Raw genomic sequence first — 18260 nt, 5'->3', positions numbered from 1 at the left:
CACCAGGAAATTCCACAAGGTCAGCAGTGAGTAACTTTACAATTTGTTACTTCATTCATGTGATCATTCCAGTTCCCAACCACTCAGATTACCACATAAGATTTACCTATTGTAGGCTAGTGGTGTCTTTATGGGTGGTGTTCAAGGGACATTGCAATTGGATATTGGATTCCTGAGTTTATTGAGCTGTTTATTGTATGGAAGAAAATGAAGATTCAAGTCATATAATTTCAATACATAGTCCTCTCCTGGTTAGCATCACTAGAGGTCTATCCTCTATTTTTTTCTTGTATAAACCAGTGAAAACTGTATGTTTGACATTTTATAGAGCTTCGTTTTGAGGATTATTCTACGATCTAACCTTTATTATAAACCAGATAAAGATGTTAGTTGCTACTCTATATAAGTTTGGTCATTATTTATAAGCTGATGGTTTGCTAGTGAAATGCGTAGTAATAATAATAATAAATTAGGTCAATCATATAGTAGGCCCTGTGCATTTCGCCCTGAGTAAAAAAAAAAACCCAGAGGATTTGGTGGATTTAATAACATTTATTTTTTGCTAAATAATATTATTTCTATTCTCACCATTCAAGATTTAACAAGCAGGTGGGTTCATGTGCTGTAGAAATATTATGGCTCGGGTTGTGTCAATGGCCATTGTAATTCTTTGTGATCTATCATCTTAACATCCCTCTTCTTCCCTTGTCACTACAAGATAAGGTTATTATAAATGAACAGGGGGTTCTTTTTTTTAGTGGCGGTCCAATAAAGAAAGCAAATGCTGGGTCAGGACACTGAATAACCAAACATACTTCAGTAAAGGAGAGAAGGCAAACATAGAGGTACAGTAAACCTCGAATGGGCCCCCCAGAACTTACAGTGATCAGAACCAGTTCCAGCATGCCTACATTTGAAAATGGCATATTTGTATCTACCATACAACCTAAAGGTTTGTCATTGGTCTACTGTGTAGATATTAACTATATATGTTGTTGATCTTATTCACTTTTACAGGGTCGTCAGGAAATGTTTTATCCTTTAGTGAAACAAGGGCTCACCAGGTGGTTCAGCAGAAATCAGAACAGTGTATGTTGTACAACCAGACACAACTAACCAGGATCTATCCATCCGCATACAGGATAGACTCCAGTAATTTCAACCCCATGCCATATTGGAATGCAGGTATCCAACTAGGTGAGTAATGTTGTTTAACGGATTTTATACATGATTGAATCCCACCGTTGACTAATGGGGCTCTGCAGTAAACGTATTACGCAAGCACTAGTAAAATTTAACTCTATTTATTCGACATGTATTGTGCCAAATGATTTTGATGCCTTACAACTAAATATGCCGATAAAATAACAGGCTTCGCTATCTGCACAAAGTTCCATTTTCTCTAGAACCAAAAATTCTGTACTATACAAAGGATTCTGTACTATGCTAGTGTTCAGCACTTGCATATTACAGTATGTATGACTTGAATTACTGTAATGCAGTGTGATACTTTTTGCTATAAATTAATACAGTAGTATAGTTCGCTGATTCGCAGCACTCCATAACATGGTATACAATATATACGTTCAATATATATCTTAGCGCTGCATAGTCCTTTGGGCTATTTGCTTTTATTTTGTGACAAGCTACCTATTATCCCACTGTGGGATTTGCTAGGGTTTTATATTACTCACTAGAGATGTGTAAAACTCTCCAATGCATTCGCAGAATTGTAATCCTTTTTTCCCCAAAATGCGATTTCCAGCGATACGTTTTGTAAAAACTTCAATGGGCGAATAAAGTCCCCAAACTAGTATGGCAGAAAGTGTGCGAGACCTAGCGCTGGCCCTATTTGTAGTCTCAGCACTAAGCGACTTTGAGAAAATTCTGCAACTTAGCATGTTAAACGAAGGTGCAGTGCACACTGACTTAATGCACGACGGATTGCTTGCTAGGTCACAAGCTTTTTTGGCGATTCAAAAGTGGCAAATTCTATACAGCGACTTAATGCAAACGTTTTGCACATTGGTAATGCTCACTTATATGTTCATCTTGATAACCCGTATCTCATCCTATGACCATATTGTTGGCTAGGTTTTTCATGTTATGTGTAGTGCTTTCAAGTCCCGCTATGTTATTTATGTAGAATATTGGCGTTATTTTACCTAGAAAATGATAGTGAGTCTGCATCCGAGTAATGCAGTTTATCTTTTAAATCGGTTTGCTTCCAATGGTACTGGGAAGAGTGACTCGGTGTGTGAAACACAGCTAATTCAAATCACCAAGGAGCATGTCACCGTCACTATGACAGGCTATTAGGGTCTCTTGTTAACACCATGCTCTGCATACACCATATCACCACCTCGTTCCTGTTAACAAATAATTCCTGTTCACTTACTTAGCACATTGTCTAATTTTGCAGTGGCTTTGAACTATCAGACAGAGGGTCGCATGATGGAGTTAAATCGTGCAAAATTCAAGATGAATGGTAATTGTGGATATGTCCTTAAACCTCAGCAGATGTGCAAAGGTACTATACTTACTTATTCTAACAGATGGGTACATGTGCTGCATTAGTAGGAGGGATTAATTGCATTAATAGTTGTTGAACTAGACCTTTCAGGTATCTTGCAATCCGAAGAGTTAAATATTAGCGCCTCTGGTATTTATTTTGGCATTAGAATTCCTTACAGGTTTATGGCAGAAAATATTGTTTTATTCAATTTCATGGGGCGGTAGATTCATATTTAGAAATCATGTCCTATATTTGTTGCCAGTTCAACAACTTTGGGAAAGAAAAAATAAATCTCTTTTAAGTCTGCGCTTGAGGGTTTCCTGTGTGTGTTTAAATGTGCTAAATTAAAGTAAAACAAATCTCAAGGTTACAGAATTTCCTGTATTAAAATAATTTCTTCTATAAATTTCTTCTATTAACGTGCTGTAATAGTTATTAATGTCTGTTTTCTCTAATCTTCTTTAACGGCTGTTAATGTTTTATTCCTAACTGATTAAAACTCTTAACATGCTTCTAAATAGGAAAGTTATTAGTGTTTGTCATTATGAAATCGTACAATTCTTTATTACAATTGCTGAAGGTTTCATCTGTGTGTTCTATGCTTTATGTATATTATTGTAGCTGTGTTCAACCCATTTTCTGGTGATCCGCTTCCTGCCAGCCCTAAAAACCAACTTATTCTCAAAGTTATTAGTGGACAGCAACTGCCTAAACCTCCAGATTCAATGCTCGGAGACAGAGGAGAGGTAAAAACACTGAGATGTGCCTAATTAAACAAAAATTGATGCATGCGCTTCCTATTTATTCTTAATATATTCCTTATTGCTACTGAGTTTATTTGTAATAGGACATTCTTCTTGTATTATTGAAGTGAAACTTCTTTGCTGGGACCTAGGTGAATTTGCTTAGTGGAGACGCAAGTAATGTTACGGAAGTGACGTCATTGTGGGCAATATAGGCCGTCGGCGCGCATCATTGTGGGCAGAAGAGGAGCCGAGCGTTCTGCATGTGCAGCACCCGCCGGCGCATGTGCAGTAGCCAGAGCTCGGTGCATGCGCACCAGCCGCCGTGGTTCGGCACGCGCTGCAACCACCGGCACTCGGCGCATGCGCAGTAGCCGCCAACGCTCGGCACATGCGCAGAAGAAACAGCACACACAAGAGACGGAGACAGACATACTGAGAGAGACACACACACAGAGAGACAGAGATAGACACACACACACACACGAGGAATTCACAGTTAGTATAAATATACAAGTGCAACTACAGTTGTGTGAAAAAGAAAGTACACCCTCTTTGAATTCTATGGTTATACATATCAGGACATAATAAAAACCATCTGTTCCTTAGCAGGTCTTAAAATTAGGTTATACAACCTCAGATGAACAACAACACGTGACATATTACACCGTGTCCTGATTTATTTAACAAAAATAAAGCCATCTCCACCGCCGCTTCTCCTCCTCACTACCCACGTGCCCCGAGCGGCCGGGGACAGGGGGAGTGATCGGTGGGAACAGGGGGTGGGGAGGTTTGTGCGCAACATCTCTCACCTCCACCACACGCGGCCCCCGTTCTTTCTCCCCTCAGCGGGGAGCACCGGGGAGGGGGGGGAAGGAGCACCTGCCGCTTCTCCTCACCACACGCGTGCCCCGTTCTTTTCGCTGGGGAGGAGAGGGGGGGGAGGAGCGCAGGGGATGGGGAAACACTGCCAGGGAGGGGGGGAAGCACCGGGGACAGGGGGGGGGTGCAGGGGGCGGCAGTGATGAGGGCCGCAGGGGGGGGGGAGTGATGTGGGCTGCAGGGGGGGGGGAGAGTGATGTGGGCCACAGGGGGGGGGGAGAGTGACGAGGGCCGCAGGGGGGGGGGAGAGAGTGATGAGGGCCGGGGGGGGGGGAGAGAGTGATGAGGGCTGCACGGGGGGAGAGTGAATTGGGCTGCAGGGGGGGGAGAGTGATGTGGGCTACAGGGGGGGGAGAGTGATGTGGGCTGCAAGGGGGGCAGTGATGTGGGCTGCAGGGGGGAGAGTGATGTGGGCTGCAGGGGGGAGAGTGATGTGGGGTACAGGGGGGAGAGTGATGTGGGGTGCAGGGTGGAGAGTGGTGTGGGGTACAGGGTGGGGAGAGTGATATGGGGTGCAGAGGGGAGAGTGATATGGGGTGCAGAGGGGAGAGTGATGTGGGGTGCAGGGGGGGGAGAGTGATGTGGGGTGCAGGGGGGGAGAGGGAGTGTGGGGTGCAGGGGTGGAGAGTGATGTGGGGTACAGAGGGGGAGAGTGATGTGGGGCGCAGGGGGGGAGAGAGATTGGGGTGCAGGGGGGGAGAGAGATGTGGGATGCAGGGGGGAGAGATGTGGGGTGCAGGGGGGAGAGTGATGTGGGGTGCGGGGTGGAGAGTGATGTGTGGTGCAGGAAGGGGGGGCAGTGATGAACGGTGTTCCGGGTGGGAATGGAGCTTAACGGGGGGTGGGGGGAGGAACCGAGCTGGGAATGGGGGGGGGGGAATGGAGCTGGGAACAGGGATGGGGCAGCGGGAAAATTATCTCCCAGGCAACGCCGGGTATATCAGCAAGTATACAGTATATATATAATCATAATTGTCGGAAGTATTCATAGTACTGTAGTTACAGGTATAACTACTATATTAATTAAGTAATAAAACCTGCATTATTTTTTCAATGTCTTGTTTACAGTTGGCAACAAGCATTATTATCCGTTCTCAAGAAATACATTTCAACATTTGTATATTTTGTTTTGTCCTCAAACAGATCATTGATCCCTTTGTGGAAATAGAAATTATTGGGCTTCCTGTGGATTGCTGTAAGGAACAAACTCGAGTGGTGGATGATAATGGTATGCTGCTACCAACTGTATGTTGTATTCCCATGTGACATGTGAAGGAAACCGCACTTCAGGTCTATGAATGAAGGCAAAAGTGGTGCAATTCTGGGGCAAAACGAAAAAATGCACCAGATCAAAGAAAAAAAACGGTTGATTAGAGACTTGCACAACTTTTGAAATATATGCCCTATACCAGGAGTGGCCAGCTCCAGTCCTCAAAGGCCACCATCAGTTCAGGTTTTCGCTATATCCCTGCTTCAGCATCGGTGGCACAGTCAATGACTGAGTCACTGATTGAGCCACCTGTGCTGAAGCAGGGATATCATTAAAGCCTGACCTGTTGGTGGCCCTTGAGGACTGGAGTTGGCCACCTCTTCCCTACACCATCACAAGGCAACATTAATGAAGCACTTAACGCATATACAGTATGTTCTGGACGTTTGACCAATCAGTTTTTCTTCCTACATTCGTTCAATTTAACCATGTACAGTATGTCAGAGACATCCTGGCACCGTTACCATATCCATGGTTAGTTATATCCATGAATATATAGTAGGAATATTTTAAACCTCGTACAGTTCTTCACTGGGTATAACAGAAAGCAATAATTTTTTTCTACTGGATTTTGTCAGTACAGTACTACAGTAAAATGACTGGTTTTCTGAATACCATGTGGACCCTTTACAACAGGCTCTCTTCAGCAGGTTGTGACTGCATTGGGAACTCCATACACTCTGTAAGTGTCCTGCAATTAAGCTTTTATGCAAGAACTTGTCATATATGCAGCTTGAAAAGTAACCTTCACTAAAGCGTAGGCTTCGTCCATGCTGCTGGCGCACGTGCGTGCGACAGAATGCCGTGCCGTGGCGCTCTCATGCAGCAGGGGCGATTCCTGTCCTGCAACTAGGCTTGATTCTGAGCGTTTGGGGGGAGTGGAGGGGGGGGGGCATGGCTGTGACGTCACGGAGCTGTTTCGCCACTCATTGGGCGAACCGCTCATGTGACCAGGTCATCGCTCTACGAAGACCAAAAACGTTGTCTCCGCATGCAGCGCTCTTGCTGACGCTCACGTGCACGCTAGACGTTCCTATTGGCCCAATGGAACTCATCGTGCAGCATGCGCGTACAAGCACTCCATGAGCATGGATGAGGCCTAAGGCAGCATCCCCGCTGGCGCTGAGCGCGCCACCTTGCAATGTGAATTCTGACGTCCCGCTCATGCGGCACACGGGCACGTATGCTCTCCCAAGCTCGGCGCTTGGGGCGACAAAAAAAATTGAGATTGATGCGTGCTCAGCAGAGGTAAGGGCACACAAAACACTGCCGCACACACAGCCATACACACACACATACACACACACACACAAATAGCCCCGATCCATGGCCCACACTCCCGCTTGCAAAATTAGGCAGGACACCCTGCGCTCATGCTTGAGAGTTGGTGACATCACCAACTCAGGTATGAACGCGGCGCGGTTAGCGCCAGTGGGGACGCAGCCTTATGCTTTACCTTGCAATGCTGATTGTTTTCCTTTTATTCTTTGGATACATTAATGCCATATTGCGTTTGTTACAGAAGAGCTACTAACATTAGTCATTATTATTTTTATTTGTTGCTGAATGGATTGTTTTTTTTATTTTTGCAATAATTTACCAGTCCTACTGCTTTTCCACTTGCCTGCCTAAAGTTCCGTAAAATGAATGTCACCTTGAGATGAAAACATTAGACACACCTGGCTGCTTCCCTACTAATTAAAAGTAACGAGATAATATGTGTAATTTTGAGCAATAATAATTTCCAAAGAAGGTTTGTCATGAAAAATGTATAATCATAACCATTATAATGCATGAAAAATCAGTGTTGAAAGGAAATGGGCAAATCCAGTGTGGCAAAGTTATTCTATAGCATTAATATCTGTGATTTGCCAAGTTAAAAACTTGAGGCAAAACTTAATACAGGCATACCCCGCTTTAAGGACACTCACTTTAAGTACACTCGCGAGTAAGGACATATCGCCCAATAAGCAAACGGCAGCTCACGCATGCGCCTGTCATCACGTCCTGAACAGCAATACCGGCTCCCTACCTGTACTGAAGCTGTGCGCAAGCAGGGAGACTATAGAGCCTGTTACAAATGCGTTATTTACATCAGTTATGCACGTATATAACGATTGCAGTACAGTACATGCATCAATAAGTGGGAAAAGGTAGTGCTTCACTTTAAGTACATTTTCGCTTTACATACATGCTCCGGTCCCATTGCGTATGTTAATGCGGGGTATGCCTGTAGTGGGTGTAATGTATTTTTCGTTTTTATGAGAATAACTTTAGCCTTTTTTTTTTTTTTTTTTTAGTTCGTAGCTTTTTGCAACGATATATTTCCTATTTCATCGCCTTTTTCACTCCACATGGTTTTGATAGATTACAGCTTTTTCGTCATGTAGTGATGCTGAACCCATGTTCCCTACCTCTAACAAAATTTGGGATGGCACTGAATATTCTTAATTTTATTCCTTTGGTTGTGTTTTTTTTTTTTTTTTTTTTTTTAGATTCACACTTGGTTTATTTTGATTGCAATACATAGTGTTTGGTTTAGTGATTATCCTGAGTCATTGCGATAGACACCCTCGGCTAAGCCAGGTTTTATATACTACATGAGCCTTTCTCGACCAGAATCTGGTGCCATTCACAGTTCTATTTTATTTACTGCAGTAACAAACTGATGCTCGGAGTGCAGGGTTTCAAGAGCTTTACACAAAATAGTGAAATCAAGACATGAGTGGGTTTTGCCAGGCCAAATTCCCTAACAAACCACAGATACCTAGCTAATTTCAGGCAGGGCTGCCAACATGGGGAGGGGACAGCTGGGACTTCTGTCCTGGGCTTGTTGAGCAAACCCTGCAAATGAGGCCTGGAAAGTGTTGCTCGCTTCCTATCTCCCTGTTTCCCCCTCTCTCTTCCCCCCCCTCTCTCTCTCTCTCTTTCCCCCCATCTCTCTCTTTATCCCTCTCTCTCTCTATTGCTCCCTGTCTCTCCCCCTCTCACTCACCCTCCTTCCACCCTCCCCTCTCTCACCCTCCCCTATCTCTCCCACCCCCTCTCTTCCTCCCTCCCCCTTCTCTCCTCCCCCTCCGCGCTCTATCCTTTCCCCTGTCTCCTTTCCCCCTTTTCTCCTTCCCCCACCTCTCTCCCGAAGCACATATCTACCCTCCCCCAGTCCCTCTCCCAGTTCCATATCTTGTTCTCCCCCCTCAGGGACCAACAGTAAGCCATGGGGGATTAACAGAGGTGGGGGGGGGGGGGAGGTGAGGGTGGGGGGTTGGGGAGGAGGTGCCCCAGTTCTCAAGCACAGTCTCGCAAATAAAAAAAAAAGGATTGTGATTCTGTGCAGCGCGCAGAACACAGCAGCACACAATATTCTACTTCCTCCCCACCTCTCTCAGAAGGGAGCAGCCCTTTTAAAGCATCTGATCACACTCCATCCCGATTATATAAAATAACCATATGCATAGCTCACTGCTTACCCTAACCCGGGGCTAAAATAATGGCCATCTATAACCTTCCCTATGAATAAGTGCAATCTGTTACTGTAATGTTTATTTATAAATGCTTTACTTAACCATACTGTGAATAAAATGGCATTTTCCATTCCAAAGTCTTATTATACACTTCCAAACGTTGTACCTGCAGTTTGGATATAACTTAAATCTGTGTCTTATGTTATCTGCAGGTTTCAATCCTGTCTGGGAGGAGACCCTTACCTTTACTGTCCACATGCCAGACATGGCATTAGTACGGTTCTTAGTTTGGGATCATGATCCAATTGGACGAGACTTTGTTGGACAAAGAACTGTGGCCTTTAGCAGTTTAATGCCCGGTAAGCACATTTATTAATGATAAAACCATGTCCTGCTTTTAGATTTTTGCGAGGCTGATCATTCGTTTTGCATCTGTACTAACCAACCTGCATAACTAAACACATACATCGTTAGCATAGCTAGTGATAACCAGTTGAACAAATAGAAATGCTATCTTTCATAAAATGTGTTTTCCATCCATCAGGGTATCGTCATGTCTACTTGGAAGGTCTGACGGAAGCTTCCATATTTGTTCATGTCACAATTAATGAGATCTATGGCAAGGTAAGCGAGGGCACTAAAAAGTGTAGCGTGTGCGTTGCTGTTTCATAATGTTTCATAATGGATTGATCTACTTAGAAGACTTATTTAACTTATTTCAGGCTGGTATCTGAAGTATGTGATTGTAGGTCTTTAAGGCAAATGTGACGCAGCAGAAATCCATTTTATCAATAATTCAAAGGCCTAATATGCTGTGAAGAGAGGGGATTGTGAGGGCTCATTGTGTCTATTTATCAAAGGGATATTTTTCTCTACGAAAATCTTGTGATTTTGCACATGTGTTGTGATCTAGATACTTGGATGTATACACTCGTAATAGTTTAAATGGCGTATTAAATAAAGTCTCCTGTCTCTAAAACTGGTACAAGAAAACTGCACTAAACTTATCACAGAAAATAATCATACTGTACTGCTTTCAATTAGGGGCTCTTTCTGGTTGAGAAGTACAGTAGGGTGCTATCCTTACACCATTTACCCAGTTTAGCAACTGGAATACCCTGTTAAATACTATAGTTCACTAACTTCTAACTACAGCCTTCTCCATCCTCTGAATTTGCTTGTTATCCATATCTTAGTGCTTTGTTGACAACATATGACCATTAACCAGATAAGCTCTAATAATTAAGAGTATTTAGGATTGATATTGCTGTTGGGGTATTAGGGAGAGTTTTTATATTCAGATGCAGCCTAGGTACCTTCAAACTGTGCAGGTTTTATGTTCATTGTTCATACGCTAATAGTGATGTTTGCCTTGTGAGTATGTGTCCTTCACTTGTGAATATCCACCAAACATAACTGTTACTCAATAAAAAGTAACATGTACTGTATGCTGAGAAATGAAAATCAGTTGAAACACTGATTAACATTCTTGACTTATTATAGTATTTGCATGGTGGCATAAAGTTGAATGTATAAGCTAAAAATGTACATTTCTTTCAATTTCAGTGGAGTCCTTTAATCCTCAATCCCAGTTACACTATATTGCACTTTCTAGGAGCCACAAAGGTAGATGTCATGAGCTTGCATTTGCTAAGTGCAAATTCCCTATCACATGACATGCAACTATCATTCCACTTTACACCCCACTCAAGCATTGAACAGTTGTGTAGATGAAACCATACCATACATAGTTCCATGTCAATGGGTCAAACATTTCCTAAGTCATTGCTAATTAGGACATTTATGCAATTAGAGACGTAGTGGGTATGGCCTATTGACTTGGAGCTATTCATACATGCATGAATTTATCAGGCTACGGTGATATTTACTTAGTCTCAACACATCTGTTGTTTGCTTTAGTTATTTATTTCATTCATTATTTATAGTATATCGAACAGTAGAAATAAACACATTTTCAGTATGGAAAACACATCCTTGAAGTTGTGTTTATGCTATTTTCTTCTATTTCCAGAATAGACAGTTTATTGGTCTAAAAGGGCTTTTCAATAGAAATTCCAAGCACAGTTCCGTGGAGAGCAATGGTCATATACGGAAGAGATCAATCAGTGAACGTATCTTACGACGTACTGCCAGTGCTCCAGCGAAAGGCAGAAAGAAAACCAAGATGGTGTTTCAAGAATCTACAGAGAGTAAAGACATTACTTGTGAGACATCTGGTAGTAAAAACAAGGATGGTGTACTAAGGAGAACTGCCAGGAGCCTACAAGCCCGCCCAGTGTCAATGCCAGTGGACAAGCTTCTTCTTGGGGCTCTTGAACCTTCTACATCAGAAACTTCTAAAGATACCAAAGGAAATGCCTCAGGTAAGGCAGCTAAATATACAGCCTGACTTAGTAATATATTTAGTAATAAATGAGGGAGTACTGTACGTAAGTGGTATGATACCTTTAATTGGACCAACAAGTAGTTGATATGTTACATCAGCTACTTGTTGGTCCAATAAAAGGTGTCATACCAACTATTCCCTCTCCCGCCTTTGTTACTAAATGGAAGAAAGGACCAACACAGCTACTCACCCTTTGCTTTAGTGATATCTGTGAGGGTTGCAGTATAGTGAATGCAACGAACTATAATGGCTTATAAGGAATGATGTAATAGTTTAAAGTATATAAAGATGTTAAGATTTAGGCTGGAAAGCTTAAGTGAGTAGCACACAATATATTGTGGATTGTATGCATACTAGAGTACCCTGGTGATTGTGTCAGAAACGTTTCTCCATGAGGGAATCTGTCGTTATTCCAAGGTTGCAGGGCTACGCTATTAACGATTTCATGGAGAATAATGTCCAAACTTAAGCGCCTCCACCAGTAAATATTTTACAGCCGTATTTCCCTCAAACAGAAAATTACTGGAGAATTTTAGAATGAGGTATGTGGTCAGTATGAAAAAAAAGTACGAGAAAAAATTCTAAAAAGGCAAATTAAAGGGAAATGATGATCCTATATAATATTATAAATATTTACACATCCTAGCAGTCTGTATTAAATTCTGTCTAGGAATTGCATAATTCATATAACACCCGACTAGAACATTTCTTTAAGGTATAAATATTGTTGAGCATACAATATAAATATCTATACCAATTATATTATTTGACCTTACTCATAAATGTGTTGCAGATTATGCTTCATAAAGTGTTATACAGTATGGGTGAATATTAGTATACTGCAGGTATACGCAAACTTTTCAGTCTCCCCCCCGCCTGCTTTCCCCCCTGCTTGCGCCCCCTCCTTATCTTGTCTTTGTATCAAATGATGCCGTGGGGTCATGTGACATCCCGTTGCCAATGAGATGTCACATGACCCTGCAGTGTAATTTGACGCCGTGTTGCCATTTAATTTAAATGCCTTGGGGAAGAGCGCGGGGCCTCTGTAACGGCCGCCCTCCCACCCTGGAAAATCTTGCGCCCCCCAGTATACTGTATTTGCAATAGATGTTGCCTCATGTATTTAAAAAAAATAATAATATGGATTAAGTACTGTAGATAGTAAATATGAAGGTCACAATACTCCACAGTTGCTTAATATCGATTTTATTTTAAAACAAATTTGAGGACATTTTAATAGATAGTGCAAAAAGGACACCACATTAAAAAATCCTGATTTTGTATTGTTTTCAGTAAAGTATTTTTAGCGTTGCTAAAAAAAGAGTCCTTTTTTTGGTGAAATTTGAATCTCAAGTTGATGTGGACATATGTGTATTTTTAAGCTGCCATATGTGTATGCATGTTCAATTAAGATTTTCTCTCCATTTAACAGAACTGTTTTATTTTAAGATGTTCTCGTATTTTAACAAAGATGTTTTGTTATGTTTTATAGTACAAATCTGACTAGGAAACAACTGAAGGTAACACTGAATGTATTTAGTATGGTATCCCATTACCATCATTTACAAGAAATATTACATCACATGTTTGATGTAATAGACTTAAAAAAAAAAAAAAAAAGATTCAAGTCAAGTTACTCCAATATTGTGTGATGTCTTCATTTCATACAGAAAAATTGTTTGCACGGCGCACAAACCATAATAATGTCTTTTCACCCCCTTTAGCCAATTTTACATTTTTCATTTGTCTGTCTAATAAGAAAAAGTTATTTTCAGGTACAGTATAAACTGGTATTAAATGTAATTGACTGATTATTATTATTATTTTTTGGTTCAGCAGAAAGAAGGGAATGTATAAGCCAGAACAAACCAGTGATGAAAGAACTGGATTTACCGATGCCTGAAAATCTAGCAATGCCTGAAAATAATCAAACTTCACTTTATTCTGCATGTCTTACAAAAGATTTGTGCCAGACTAACACCGCTACTAAGAAACATCTTGTACATAAAAAATGGAGGAGCTTACACTTAGAATATGGGGAGGTAAACGATGATCCGATCATGGAGTGTAATGATAGCAGTTTTACAAGTGAATCCGATGAAGAGAAGGAACTCACAAAACAAAAAGGCTCAGCGTTTGAGAAGACTAAAGAGACGTCAGTGCACAATTCCTTGTGCCAACTTGAACCATCGCCAGCAAAAGCTAGCTATGATGTAAAAGCTGAATCATTTTCTATTACTGATTTATCAAGTACCATGTGTACTGACATCAATAATTTACAGTCAACTGCAACCATGCTAGAAAATGATATTTCTTATTTAATAAATGAGGTCCCTTCAGTAAATGAGAGTGAGCTTGGTAGCTCTGTGTCTGCACTAATTAGGCAGTTTGAAGTCATAGATGACAAAACAAATTTGACTTGCGTCTCAAGTTTACACGGTCCAAATAGCCAGACCAAAATCTGTGAATATTCTGATATTTTTACACCAGGTCTCTATACACCAAAAAAGCCTGTGGTGTCAAGTTTGAAACGTGTAGAAAAATCCTTATACTCAACTGATACTACCATATTCTCTAGCCCAGAAACCAAGGAGTATTCTGTGTACACAATTATTCATGAAGAAGACCTTGCCCCGGATGCCGATTACAAACTGATGGATGCAAATGTTTTCAATCGATGTAATCAATCGGAAAAAAACTTGAAACGGTCATCTTGCATATCTCCCCTTCCTGAGTTGAAATCAAAGCCCATAAAGAATTGGCAAGACAGTTGGGAAGGCCTAGTGAATTGTGACTCACTTACTCACAACAATTATCAAGCCAATGGAATTCCTTCAGATCCATCTGGAAATTCAGGGCGTATTAATGTAATAGAAATTGAGAGTAGATTTCAGGATCGGTTGAAAGCATCGTATGACTTTCAAGAGGAAGACACAAGACAATTGTCATCTCATTTCACTCTCAAGCACAATCTCGCCGTAGAAAACAATTCTAAGAAAAGACTTGGAAACCACATGTTACATACAGATATCCAGCGACATGCAGCACGCGGAGTGGATACTTGGCACAATGCAGCCAAACAACAAGACTCTTGCCAATTGCATAAGAGTGTAGGATTTCTGGACCATAAACGACATGTGCAAAGTTCGCATGTGTCAAATGACTTTCAATATGCCTCCCAAAGAGCCAAGCTACACAGCACCACCAACATCTCTAAATATTCCAATTCCCATATTCGTCCACTTCAAGGAACCAAGCAATCTAGTCCATGCAAGTCAAAAAGCCTTGGGGATTTGACATCTGAGGATATCTCTTGTAATTTTGAAAGCAAGTACAAACGAATCAATAAAGGTTTTGTCTCATCTGGCATTGCGGAGGAAAAGGCATCTTTTGCAAAAACCAGACCACAGTCCACAGATGCATTGACTGAGCAGCTTCGCAAACTGATGTCATTTGAACACGAAGAGCCTAGTACCCCATCGTATTGCGAAGAGGATGAGTGGGATAATCCTAAACCTTTGGTACGGAAGCTGTCATCCAGAAGTCAAAGTAGAGTGCGCCACATCGCTAACCGCGCCAAGGAAAGACAGGAGGCGAACAGGCTAAAACATAGCAATCCTCATCTAAGTGGAGTAGTTCTTCGTAACAAACATTCAGCATCTTCCCAGCCGACGAACAGACATTCCACTGGATCGTATATCGCTGGATATTACAATGACTTTAACAGTGAAAGTCTCGGAGGAAGGGGTATACCAGAAGGTGCATGCACTTCACAATCCTATAGATATAAAGATCAGTTTTGTACAAATAGTTCTGCTTATCAGACTGAGCCAAGCAATACTGATGAACCAGAAATTTATTTCCTACTAAGATTGTAGATTTTATATAGGCTTCTCTTCAATGTTGTTTACAAGATGTTTAATTTCACTGGGAAATGTTATTAGAGAGTCCTGTCCCTGGCTTTTTACATTACCCAGAGAACTGATTTTGTTTGAGCTAATAGCTTACTTAGTCTTCCCTTGGTTTAAGATGCTCTTCCTGTTGGCAATTATGTAAATAGATTCTTGTACTTTTTTCATACATATGTATCATTTTTAATTAGAAATTTTATGTGGCATAAACAGGGAATTATGTGCATGCAGTCAATCTGAAATCTCATGATGTCTTAAATATAATATGCATGTGCATTTTAAAGAAAAAGTTCTGTAAATTTGCACACATCAGCAAAATATATTATTGCAATAAAGAACTAAATTTCCCTATCTCTTTTAGCTTTTTTTTTTGGAAAAGATTTAAAGCAGCAGAACGTGAAATATTATATAGTTTATTTTAAATAAATCAGTGCTCTCGTATTAGATAATAATGACTGTTTTTTTTTCCATATTTTTTTTTATTCAACTCTTAATGCCATTTTTAATGTGTTTTAAAGCATCCTTTGATTTCTATAGCAGGGTTTAGCCCACTTCCCCATCTGTGCAAGATTTTTGCAACACTTTCCTGTTTGTGATAATTTGCTGCCAATGTTTCTAGCCGTTTGAGATGTAAACTGTAACAATAGACAATGTTACCTTAGTGATAGAAGGATACATTGTAGCTACTAAATTACACTGACTAAAGGATTGATAGAAACTAAAAGGCGGCAATTATGTTAGGCACACAGGCATGATTTTTACAGATTTGTTGTGACGGTGCTCGTCTCGAACCAGGAAGCAGACACGCAGGGCTGAGGTAGGGATGCAGAATAAACGACCACAGCCCAGGGACCGAGTCCTGCTAGAGTTTCCGTAGTCGGTAAGCAGGCAGAAGTCAGAGCTGGCGGCAGTGGTGCGGACGGAGTCCAGGCAACAGGCAAAAGATCAGGGCAGGCAGAAAGCAGTGAGGTTGGGGTCATAGTTCGGGGTCAACAACGGGAATCCAAACAGCAAAAAGGGAAAGGGGTGACCGTGAAGACCAACAGGAGCTGCAAAACATAGAACCTTGCTCGGCGACTCCCACTAGGAATTGCAGCCTTATATAGCAGGCTGCCAGTAAACAAAATGGCCGAACTGAGCAAAAAGGGCAGGCAACCTGGAAAACCCGAACTGCAGCAAAATCCGGCACGGATCGGGCAAAATCCTTACATTTATAACAGGAGCACCAAACGACTGCCAGCTTAGGTAAGAATGTAGAATTATACATTGTCATATGCTTTAAAAAGAAGAAGAAAAAAGGGGAATGCTGCTTTAAAGCAATTCATTTTTTTAGTCAATCTGTTAATATCATATACGAGCAAAACAGTTCTGTATTGGATAAACCATGTTTTCTGTGTTTCAAAATTACTTTGTTGTTAAATGAGAGCTAAAGGAATCATCTTCTTACATTTCTAAGTGTCACTGATTGTATCAGGGTATGTTTCATAAATCTTACCCCATGTGCTTGAACTTGAGATCAGGATTTAGGAAGTGAAATTAAGGTGCATGCAAAGTTCAGACATCAACCATAGTTACAAATGCGGTTTTAGTGTTATATTTTAATGTTCTGCTTGCGTCTGTCTTCAGCCTCTTTATGAACCATTTGTCACGAATCACATACCTGTGAGTACGTGACCTGAATACAGGACAAGGGTTAATACGCAGCTGTCTAGCTTAGGGGTCTCCAAACTCAGTCCTCAAGAGCTGCCAACAGGCCGGCTTTTATGGATATCCCTGTTTCAGCACAAGTGGCTCAAAAAGTCTTTGACTGAGCCACGGATTGAGCCATCTGTGTTGAAACAGGGATATCCATAAAAGCCGGCCTGTTGGCGGCTCTTGAGGACTGAGTTTGGAGACCCCTGGTCTTGCTGTCCCACTTTTCACCTTTGCAAAAGTCCCTCAAATTAACAATAAAGCCCCTCAATCTGTCCCCATGTACCACCTGTCACGAACAGCACACACGTGAGCATGACTTAGATATGCAACAAGGGTTAATACACACGACTACTCTTGCCAACTCATCTTTCTCCTCTGGAAGGTACTTTCAATGAGTTAATATTAACCCATTACTTAACTGCAATCATGTCTATCCACTGCCACCACCCAAGAAAAATAAATATTAACGCCACCAGTCTAAGTTCTTTCAAAACTAAATATGCCTCATATTTTAATCTTGTCTGTAACTGTTACATACGCCTAGAACATATCTTTAACTGTTCATGCAATGTCTTTATACATAATGTATAACCCTGTTCACTTAATGTAGCCATGTATTTGTAACCATGTATCTGTCATCATAACTCTGTGCCCAGGACATACTTGAAACAAGAGGTAACTCTCAATGTATTACTTCCCGGTAAAATATTTGATAAATTAATAAACATATGCAGTGTTCGACAAACCTATACATTTGCACGCCCCGGGCGAGTGGATTTAACATCGTGGCGAGCTCCTATTGGCCCAAGCAGCACACGTGTGGTAGTAGGTGCCGAGTAGATTTTTTTTGTGATTTGTCGACCACTGAACATATTATCTTTTGATAATATAGTCCCTCTAAGGGTCCAATTGACCTAATCCCATTACACACACATTGTATACATTATGGTGGAATGTATCAAATGTTTTCTCTATATAATATTGTGGGGGGTTTTCTGCACCAAAACTCTTTCAGGTCAGGGTGAGGCCAATGGTCTTAATACATACTGTAACAGGGACCCCCCTTTTTACCTCCTGGGGGGAGATCAGCTCCATGGCTGTGAGAAACAGTGCAGTTGTGTCGGCCATCTTGGTACTCTCAGATCGGGCTATGGGACTCCTATATAGATGGTGCGGCGGCCATGTTGGTATACCCAAACAGGATAGCGAGACAGAGAGGATGTCCTGGCTAAGCAGGATTTTCTCCGTGTTCCAAGGACAGTTGACAGTTGAACTGGAGCCTGCAGGAGTGAGGTAGTGTATGGGGAGCAGTCAAGCTCCTAGACTAGGCCTAAGATATACACCCCATGGCCCTAGGCAGTCCCCTCACTATA

General features: G+C 41.5%; 1 protein-coding gene across 10 annotated transcripts in view; it reads left to right on the top strand.

The window, feature by feature from the left end:
• PLCH1 (phospholipase C eta 1) overlaps window positions 1-15543 on the top strand; it is a 126036-nt gene extending 110493 nt beyond the window's left edge. For 5 of the 10 annotated variants that reach the window (XM_075570521.1, XM_075570523.1, XM_075570526.1 and 2 more), the window contains 9 exons: window positions 1018-1197; window positions 2423-2530; window positions 3137-3261; window positions 5284-5368; window positions 9087-9233; window positions 9419-9498; window positions 10441-10500; window positions 10907-11258; window positions 13118-15543. In XM_075570521.1, coding sequence (XP_075426636.1) covers window positions 1018-1197; window positions 2423-2530; window positions 3137-3261; window positions 5284-5368; window positions 9087-9233; window positions 9419-9498; window positions 10441-10500; window positions 10907-11258; window positions 13118-15159 — 3179 coding nt within the window. In that variant the 3' untranslated portion in view covers window positions 15160-15543. Of the gene's footprint in view, window positions 1-1017; window positions 1198-2422; window positions 2531-3136; window positions 3262-5283; window positions 5369-9086; window positions 9234-9418; window positions 9499-10440; window positions 10501-10906; window positions 11259-12773; window positions 12802-13117 lie in introns of all 10 variants that reach the window. The other 5 variants (XM_075570527.1, XM_075570524.1, XM_075570530.1 and 2 more) reach the window with 4 other exon arrangements.
• The last annotated feature ends 2717 nt before the right edge of the window (window positions 15544-18260 follow it).

The sequence above is a fragment of the Ascaphus truei genome, chromosome 14 (genome assembly GCF_040206685.1).
Source record: "Ascaphus truei isolate aAscTru1 chromosome 14, aAscTru1.hap1, whole genome shotgun sequence".
Lineage (NCBI taxonomy): Eukaryota > Metazoa > Chordata > Amphibia > Anura > Ascaphidae > Ascaphus > Ascaphus truei.
Note: the sequence above shows the minus strand (reverse complement) of the source record. Positions and strands in the feature narration are given on the sequence as shown.